The 9,875-nt window shown below is 48.9% G+C and overlaps 2 protein-coding genes across 5 annotated transcripts; one reads left to right on the top strand and one right to left on the bottom strand.

Moving 5' to 3' along the window:
- Positions 1 to 2,734: 2,734 nt before the first annotated feature.
- On the bottom strand, positions 2,735 to 6,526 carry LOC117899563 (transcription factor Sp4). The gene has a single exon (XM_034809668.1). It carries the CDS (start codon positions 6,230 to 6,232, stop codon positions 3,182 to 3,184), a length of 3,051 nt encoding a protein of 1,016 aa, XP_034665559.1. The 5' UTR covers positions 6,233 to 6,526; the 3' UTR covers positions 2,735 to 3,181.
- A 413-nt stretch (positions 6,527 to 6,939) lies between these two features.
- Positions 6,940 to 9,854, top strand: LOC117899565 (mediator of RNA polymerase II transcription subunit 25). 4 transcript variants are annotated; one of them, XM_034809673.1, is made up of 2 exons: positions 6,940 to 8,507; positions 8,577 to 9,854. In XM_034809673.1, the coding sequence occupies exons 1-2, from the start codon at positions 7,044 to 7,046 to the stop codon at positions 9,696 to 9,698; spliced, it is 2,586 nt and encodes an 861-aa protein (XP_034665564.1). In that variant the 5' UTR covers positions 6,940 to 7,043; the 3' UTR covers positions 9,699 to 9,854. The 4 variants fall into 4 exon arrangements, with proteins under 4 accessions (XP_034665564.1, XP_034665563.1, XP_034665565.1 ...); XM_034809672.1 differs by having other exon boundaries at positions 6,940 to 8,543; positions 8,601 to 9,853; XM_034809674.1 differs by having other exon boundaries at positions 6,940 to 8,215; positions 8,366 to 9,851.
- The last annotated feature ends 21 nt before the right edge of the window (positions 9,855 to 9,875 follow it).

Below are 9,875 nucleotides of genomic sequence, written 5' to 3'. Positions count from 1 at the left end.
CCTATCTTTAGCTAAGGAACACCGGATAGTGTTGAAAAAATCATCATTATCTTTTAACTAGTCACCGATTTCTTTGATTTTATTTCTATATTGCTATATATTGGCTATGGCCCAATATTAATATATTTTATATCTTATAGGTTCTCAAGGTTCTCAATATGAGCACAGAAATCCCACAGAAATACACCATACAAAAATACGTTCACACTTACATATAACGTCGTAAATCTTTAATCATTTTCGTCGACTTTGATGTTCTATTTGATATTTCCAGCTAGTTAGAAGTTTCAGCCCTAAAACTATAATTTTATTCGATGTATCAATTAATTCTCCACAATATTGCCTAGTTTATACGACTTCCTTTTATTGTAAAATGTCCAAATTAAGCTTAAAACTAAAAACGTCTACCAAAAAAAACAGCAACAACTTACATGGTTGGGAATGGAATGTTACGTTATTTGACAATTTGTTCCTAGCCAACCGATGTATAGCATAGTATGGTCACTTGTGTACCCTATTTGCTATAATTAATTTTAAAAGTCTATTTTACCAGCTCCTTTAATACATACATAAACAATGACTTTGTCTTAGACTGACATGCTTTTAACCTTTTCATGTTTTCTATGTGTATATGTGTACTGTATACCGATCCAGATACATCTTCGGTATCTATAATCTGCCTTTTAACACTGAAACAACATTTTAATCCGATTGAAGAATCAATTTGGCTTATTATAAATACGACTTTTTATTGGATTGTATACTTTACGACCTTATATTTTACAAAATTTGTATTTAAATTTTTTAATCCAAATCCCCCCTCCTGGAAGCAATGGAGCTTAGTGTTCAGTATGTAAATGTAAATATCATTGAAAATGTTGAAAGATAGCGCGCGCAACAAAGGAAGAAAAGAAATTATATTGTTTTCATGAAAATTGCACAAAGGAAACATAAGAAAATAATTTAATAAGCTCGGAGTGGTTTGGGAGGCAGTTCTTCTATATTTACAACATAATTGGGGCTAGACTCCGGCTTATACATTATAATTACTCCTATCTTTAGCTAAGGAACACCGGATAGTGTTGAAAAAATCATCATTATCTTTTAACTAGTCACCGATTTCTTTGATTTTTTATACCCGGTACTCGAAGAGTAAATAGGGTATATTGTATTTGTGCACAAAGTGAATGTATGTAACGCACAGAAGGAAACGTCTCCGACCCCATAAAGTATATATATTCTTGATCAGCATCAATAGCCGAGTCGATTGAGCCATGTCTGTCTGTCCGTCCGTCTGTCCGTCTGTCCGTCCGTCTTGTTGAGCGCCTGGATCTCAGAGACCATAAAAGCTAGAGCCACCAAATTTTGCATCCATACTTCTGTGTGCTCACTCTGTTACAAGTGTATTTCAAAAAAGAGCCACGCCCCCTTCCGCCTTCGCAAAAGGGCGAAAACCTCCCAAATCTACAATTTTGAAGATAGCAGAAAACCAAAATCGCCATTCCGTAGGGAATGACCATATCTATCAGATCACCAAATTGGGATCCGATTGGATCATTATTATAGCCACAATGAAGAAATTAATTTTCAGTGGCCAAACCCACCCTGTTCCGCAGCTTATAGCAAAACACTGGCCGTCTGCCGCTGGCTCTGCCTCTGCCGCTGGCTCTGCCTCTGCCACTGGCTCTGCCTCTGCCGCTGGCTCTGCCTCTGCCGTGAGTCTGCAGTGTGTGTCTATAGGGGAGGGTGGCGAGCTAAAGGAGCGTGTTGGCGTGAGCAGTGTTGTTGATGTAGATGACAGATGAAGAAAAAATGTAAAATTTGACAAATAACCGCTACAGTGCAGATGTAGTACTGAGTGCCGGGTATAAAAGTTGTGACGCGTAAGAAGCGTCTCACACGTCCCTTCTCGTTTTATTTCTATTTTGCTATATATTGGCTATGGCCCAATATTAATATATTTTATATCTTATAGGTTCTCAAGGTTCTCAATATGAGCACAGAAATCCCACAGAAATACACCAAAACAAAAATACGTTCACACTTACATATAACGTCGTAAATCTTTAATCATTTTCGTCGACTTTGATGTTCTATTTGATATTTCCAGCTAGTTAGAAGTTTCAGCGCTAAAACTATAATTTTATTCGATGTATCAATTAATTCTCCACAATATTGCCTAGTTTATACGACTTCCTTTTATTGTAAAATGTCCAAATTAAGCTTAAAACTAAAAACGTCTACCAAAAAAAACAGCAACAACTTACATGGTTGGAAATGGAATGTTACGTTATTTGACAATTTGTTCCTAGCCAACCGATGTATAGCATAGTATGGTCACTTGTGTACCATTTTACCAGCTCCTTTAATACATACATAAACAATGACTTTGTCTTAGACTGACATGCTTTTAACCTTTTCATGTTTTCTATGTGTATATGTGTACTATATACCGATCCAGATACATCTTCGGTATCTATAATCTGCATCATTTCGTGGAGACGGCTCACCAACACAGGTTGACTTGGTTTTGTATTAATTAGAGCCAGAGATTTCCGCAATTCGAGGATACCCATCCCTCCAAGGATATTATATGTTGGGGAACAGTGCTGCAGTTGGTGTTGGTGCGGTTGCATTTCGATAAGATTATCTATCGAGTGAGCGGAAAAAGCATTGAGAAAATTGAATTATGCTAATTAAAATACTATCAGAATAACACTGGACAAACAGTTACCTTTGCAGCTCGAAGTTCCATGCATCCAGTAATGTAATGGCGATTTTATTGTTTTGTTTGGATGTTATAGAATATATTTGTTGTTGCTCTGTGTGTGTGGTGTGGGTTGTATAAAAAAACTGCATTAAAAAACACATATCGATTAAAATCTACGTTCTAGTTAATTAATTTGAGTACAAATATTAAAAAACCTTAACTAACAATACAATTGTGTCGATATACTCTCTCGATCCTCCTGCGACTCCCGATCACCTCGATTGATTTTTTTCTATGTACAAGTTTACACAAAACATAAAAGTAACATTTGAAATGCTTAGGAATATTATTAACACTATTTACAAATGAGTCTCGCTCCTAAAGGAGAAGGATTTGCGGCGGTGGCGGCTGCTGCCAGTGCTATGGGAAATGATCAAACATGAACTGCTCCATGAACAGCGACTCCGTATGCTAGTTGGACGATGTCTCACCCATTTCGCTCGCCGAAATGGTCATTACCTTCTCCTCATCCTCGCCACTTTCTTGGTCTGCGTCCGCTTCCGGGTCCTGCTCCTCCTCTTCCTCGTCCTCCTCATCATCCACATCGTCTTCATCCAGCTCCAACTCTTCGTCATCGTCCTCCTCGTCATCCTCTTCTGTCATCTCCTCTTCGTCCTCGTCATCGGCATAGCTGCCCATACCCACAACTGGAGCGGGCAGCTGGACAATAGTCGCCCCGCCCGGTGCTGATGTAACAGTTGAGCCCGCAACCGTTGCCGCCACACTGGAGGCACCACCGCCCATCACCTGTCCACCGCCGCCAGGTATCTCGATCGTCACAATGCCACTCATCGTGCTGATGCTCTTCACGCTGCTGTTCTTCTGCTCCTGCTTGATGTTCAGCTCCATCAGCTCCACACCGGAGCGGCTCTTGTAGTGCGTTTTGATGTGCTTCGACAGATGATCGCTGCGCATGAATTTCTTTCCGCATTCGCGACACTGAAACCGCTTCTCGCCCGTGTGTGTGCGTCGATGTCGCTGCAGTTCATCGGAGCGCGTGAATCGCTTGCCGCAAAAGACCCACGAACAGACAAACGGCCGCTCGCCCGTGTGCCAACGGAGATGGGCGCGCAGATGGGAGGTCTTGCCGTAGACCTTCTGGCAGCCGGGTATATGGCAGATGTGCTGGCGCTTCTTATCCGAATGCTTCTCGCCATCGGTGCAATTGGGGCACGTGCAGGCCACACGCTTGAGTCTGGGCTTAACATCTGCAGCCGCTCCAGGACCCGCACCACTGGTATCCATGCTCACGCTCGTCTGGGCCGCTGGCGTTGTGGTGACGCTGCTGACGCTGCTGGTGTTGCTCCTGTTGCCGCTGCTCGCTGTTGTCGTTCGCACCACATGCTGCCCGCCCGTGGGTGCAATTGTTATCTGTGCGCTGGAGGTGTTTACGAGTGTGGTGGCCTTTATGGGGCCACTGCCACTCCTGGCAATGGTGGCAATCGAAACTGGCGGCGTTCGAGGCGGTGGCAAGGATGTGGCAGCATTGGAAGCCTGTGTCTGTGGCTGCGGCTGCGTCTGCGGCAATGCTGTAATTTGTATGGACGCTGGGATTGTTACATTGGACAAAGGATTCGTATTCGAATGAGTATTCTGAGTGGCCGCCTCCGTTTGCGTGGCTGGCGGCGCCTGCGGCACAATGAATTTGATTTGCTGTGTCTGCGGCTGTGGCTGTGTCTGTGTCTGCTGCTGTGGCTGGGACGTTGGCGGAGGATTAGCCGTGGAAGCAGCAGCCACAAATGTATCCGGCGGCTCCTGCTTGATGTTCGTAATCATCTGCGTGGGACTCTGTGGCTCCTGTTTGGGCATCACCGTAATGGATGAAGTTGACGCTGATGATGTTGCATTAGTCGTTTGTGCCTGCGCCTGCACCTGCGCCTGCACTTGTGTCATCTGTGGCAGTTGATGCAGCACCTGCTGGAAATTGGCCGGCAGATTGGCGGGCAACTGATTCGCCTGAATGATCTGCACCTGCCCCAATCCCGGGATGTTCTGTATGGGCAGAGCCTGGAGTCCGGCGGGCAGATGCATGGCAGTGGCTGCTTGCGGCGCTGGCGTTGCTGTGGGCTGTGGATTCTGCCTGAGTTGGGCGGGTATCACCGTCAGCTGCTGCCCCTGGGCATTCGTTATGGTGATGGGCTGATTGGCGGGTATCTGGCCACTCGCGGAGGCCTCCTGAATGGCCTGCAGGAGCTGCTGGTGCTGCTGCTGTACCTGTTGCTGTTGCAACTGTTGTTGCTGCTGCTGCTGCTGCACCTGTTGCTGTTGCAACTGCTGCTGCACCTGCACCTGCTGCTGCTGTTGCTGGTGGGGATTCTGGATATGTATTATGTTCGCATTCGCCGGCAGCTGGCTGTACGGCATCGGCGCCAGCTGCACCTGCTGTATCTGCCCGTTGGGCGTCACAATTTGCGCGATTTGCGCAAACTGCGGCATCATCTGGTGCATCTGCGAGGCAGCCGCTGCAGCGGGCATGGCCATTGACTGCGCCTGCATCAGATTGGATGCTGCCTGCACGGGCACATGCACCGTCTGGTAGATGGTCTGTCCTCCGGCCGTCTGCACGGGTATCTGCACGGCCACCGTTTGCTGTTGCACGGGCTGCGGGAACTGCACCAGCTGTGGCCGCAGCTGCAGCTGCCCATTCTCCAGCTTGAGCGTGGACGTACCACCGCCTCCACCCAGCAGATTCGTGAGGTTACCCAGCAGCCCATTGGCCGCGGCCACCGATGTGGGTATCTGAATATTCGTTCCTGGTATGGTGATGGTGCTCGGCAGCTGTGTGGCCTGTAGTCCGCCGTTACCCGTGCCTGCGCCGCCTGCTCCACCCTGGGAGCCTCCAGCCTGTCCGCCAGCCGTCGCTGCCTGCTGGGATTGCTGCTGCTGCTGCACGTGGACTGCGCCCTGATGCTGCTGCTGCTGGATGAGATTGGTCACTGGTATCTGAATGCTTGTGCCAGGAATGGTGAACAGCTGCGTCTGCTCTTGCCCCAGGCCATTGATGATCTGGGCGGGCGTTGCCTGCTGCAGCTGAATGGCCTGTCCACCGGCCTGGCCGGCGTGCGACTGCGGAGCACGCAGGATCTGGCCATTGGGCGTGATGAACGCCTGCTGGCCGTTGATATTCACGGCCTGTGCCGTCGCCAGCTGTGCGTTCAGGTTGGGTATGAAGATCGCCTCCTGGCCATCGATATTCACCGTCTGCATCGCGTGCATCGGCTGGACAATCTGGAACATGTTCTGGGGCAGGCCTTGGGGCTGGCCGCCGGAGACGGTGCCGCCCCCGAACTGTGCGGGCATCTGGTGGATATTGATGATCTGTTGCATGGCGGGGGCTGCCGCTGCGGCTGCAGCAGCAGGGTTTGTGTTTGCATTCCCTTGTGGCGCCTTCCCGGAAACGCTGGCAGCGGGCGTGGCTGCTGGCGCACTATTGGCAGCCGTGGCATTCTTATATTGCAGCATACTGGCTACTTGCGACTGCCTTTCCAATTGTTTAATTGCGCTTTTCCACTTGCAAGGGACTTAAAGTAAACATTTCAATTTTTTTTCTTTCCAGACGCGCAACTTTGCGATTGAATTCGAAGACGCTAGCAGCGATTTGACTGGAGCACACGGACCTTTATGTTGTAGTGCGCGGTACATTTAATCATATGCGTGTTTTTAATTCGGGCAATCTCTTAAATGATCAAAACTAGAGCCTAATTAATTTTAATTTTTAATTTTGTTTTGACAAACACAAACGCAGAAGAAGAAGTAAGAGTGAGAAGCAGGGTTGCTCCTTTTTGCCAATCGCAGGGCTGCAACTTGCCAGTGGCGCCGCCGCCGTTTACATGGCAACTACTAACATTGGTACGGTTTGGTCGAATATTTCGACCTTTATTGCTTATTGCTTTTAAAAATATTTAAAAATAACTATGCACTTAAAAAATTATCACGTTTAATAGAAAATAGATTGCCTTATTGGTAAAAATTAGATCTTCATTACAAATATTAGCTACGACACTCTTTTTTTGTAGGCAAACATACATTTTACATAATGACGACAAATGCAATTATCAAAACGTAATTTTAAATGAAACAATTGATGTATAAATGGAACTATCGATATAGAAGGCAATTATTGATGCAAAAATCTAATACGTATATCGGTATATGTAGGGTCACAAGATGCGGTCACACTGATGCACTGGGAAAATGCACTAAATAGTTATTGTTGTTGCAATAAAACATAAAACAAGACTTCAAGACTCGAATTTTACTGCACTGCCTGGTCATGGAGGTGGACCAGCTGTCCCTGGCCGATGTGGTCTTTGTCATCGAGGGCAGCGCCATCAACGGTGCGTACATCAACGAGCTGAAAACGAATTACATTCTGCCCACGCTGGAGCACTTCACCACGGGCTCCATTGACGAGCGAGAGTATCTGATAGCGGAGAGATTTGCCACGCTCTATGGCATTGTCGTATACCGCACAGCCTCCAATCTGCTGGAGCCGGTGTGCGCCACCTACGGACCCTTTCTGCAGCCCCAGAAGGTGATGGAGACGATCGAGCGCCTGCCATTGGTTGGCGGTGGCATGGAGTCGAGTGCACACATGGCCGAGGGCTTTGCCGCCGCCCATGGCTGCTTTGAGGACATCAGCGAGCGCCGCCAAATGCTCGACCAGACCAATGTCCAGCGCCACTGCATTCTCATCTGCAACAGTCCGCCGTATCAGATGCCCGTGACAGAGTCGTGGAAATATCTCGGCAAATCGTGCGAGCAGCTGGCGGGTCTGTTCAACGAGCGTAAGATCAATCTGTCGATCATTGCGCCACGCAAGATGCCGATTCTCTTCAAGTTGTTCATGAAGGCGGACGGGGATCAGCCGATTACCAGCAAGAACTATGCCAAAAATATTCGTCATTTGGTGCTGCTGAAGGGCTACAGCCTGAAGGAGCGTGCCGCCAGTCCCAATAGCATGGCTGCTCAAATGGCAGCCCCAAGCACAGCTCAGGCTGCGGTCCAACAGCAGCAGCAACAACAACAGCAGCAGCAGCAGCAGCAACAACAGCAGCAACAGAATCCAGGCGGACAACAGCAAGCGGGGCAGGGTATGCCCATGGACACCACACCAGCACAACAGCAGCAGCAGCAGCAACAGGGAGGTCCGCCACAGCAGCAGCAGCAGCAGGTGATGAACATGAATCCAATGCAACAGCAGCAGCAGCAGCAACCGGGTCCCAATCCCCAGGCGGGTCTGCTGAATCCCCAACAGCAGCAGCAATTGATGCAGCAGCAGCAGCAGAATCAATTTGTGCCCCAAAACCAGATGCAGAATCCAAACTTTCAGCAAAATGTTGTGCCTGGACAGAATCGTTGGATGTACCCGAATCAGCAGGGACAGGTGCGTCCGCCATTCATGCAGCAGGGTGCCGGAGGTGGTGGCGGCAACATGCAACAGCAGCTGCAGCAGCAGCAACAGCAGCAGAATGCCAATTCTGCGCTCATCTCTAGGATAAACGCACCGCCAAATCAGACGGTGAACTCGTTGCAGCAGCAAAGATTGCAGATGCTCAATCAGCAGCAATATAATCAGCAAATGCAACAGCAATTGGTACAACAGCAGCAGCAGCAACAACAGCAGCAGCAGCAGCAAGGACAGCAGCAGCAAGGGAATCCCAATGCCAGCAACATGATGCCGGCAGTATCCAATGCGGGAAATATGCCCAACCCACAGCAGCAGCAGCAGCAACAAGTGGCACAACAGGCCCAACAGAATCCCCAACAGCAGGCACAAGTTCAGGCCCAACAGCAGCAGCAACAGCAGCAACAACAATCGAATCCACAGCAGGAGCAGGCCTCCTTGAGGGAGAAAATCTGGACAGGTCTGTTGGAGTGGTCGGAGAAACCGAAAAATGATCAACAGAAGATACCGCACACGCTTCAGTGCACTGTCTGCACGAACATCAAGGATGGGGAGCCAGAAATCAAGGCAGAGAACTGGCCACCGAAGCTGCTGATGCAACTGATGCCCAAACATTTGGTGGGCAACATTGGTGGGCAGTTTCTGAAGGACTCCAAGATGGTTGTGTTCCGGCCGACGCCTGGCGAGGCGCTCGATTCGCTGGCCAAGATGATGACCTCCGGCTATGCCGGCTGCGTGCACTTCTCCTCCATGCCGAATGCGCCCGCCTGTGAGCTCAAGGTTCTCATACTGCTCTATACGCCGGATCGAAATGCCTTCTTGGGCTTCATACCCAACAATCAGGCGATGTTTGTGGAGCGACTGAGGAAGGTCATACAACAGAAGCAGCATGGCAACATGCAGCAGCAGCAGCAACAGCAGCAAATGCTACAGCAGCAGGGCAAGTCACCCATGGAGCTGCAACAGCAACAGCAGCAGCAGCAACAACAGCAGCAGCAGCAGCAGATGCAGCAGCAGGACAACTCCCAACAGCAGCAGCAGCACTACAATCAATATCAATTGAATATGCAAATGCAGGGCGGCGGTGGACCCGGTCCTGGTGGCGGCGGCGGCCCTGGACCCGGGGGCGTTGGCATGCCCATGCAACAGAATCAAATGCAAATGAACATGATGCAGCAGCAGCAGCAACAGCAGCAGCAGCAGAGAATGCCCCTGGGTGTGGGTGTGCCCGGCGGCGTGCCCAATCCGAATTTGCAGCAGCAATTGCAACAGCAAGTGGCACCCAATGTGGCGGCGATGCAACAGCAGGCGGCGCAGCAGCAGCAGCAGCGCATGGTGCGGCCCATGATGAGCAACAACAATCCCGGATTGCGGCAGCTACTCCAACACCAGACGACGCCTGGCAATCAATTCCGTCCGCAGATGGGCGGCGGTGTTCAAAATCCAAACCAAATGGGCGGCGCCGGCGGTCCCATGGTCAGTAATCGCAACTTTGACGATGGCAGCTACGAATTCATGTAGAAACTCTCCACTCTCCCCCTCTCTATCTTATTTTATTGTGTCGTGTCCAAGAACCATCTCTTCCTGTTTCGTTTTAAGCAATTTTGTCGCAACATTCGAAAAATCTTAATTGAGATTTTAATTTATTAGTTTTTATTTTATTTTCGATACACTCTACACACGTTGCAGACAGAACAG

The sequence above is a fragment of the Drosophila subobscura genome, chromosome O, assembly GCF_008121235.1.
Source record: "Drosophila subobscura isolate 14011-0131.10 chromosome O, UCBerk_Dsub_1.0, whole genome shotgun sequence".
Lineage (NCBI taxonomy): Eukaryota > Metazoa > Arthropoda > Insecta > Diptera > Drosophilidae > Drosophila > Drosophila subobscura.
The sequence above is the reverse complement of the archived record's forward strand: the minus strand, read 5'-3'. Positions and strand labels throughout refer to the sequence as shown.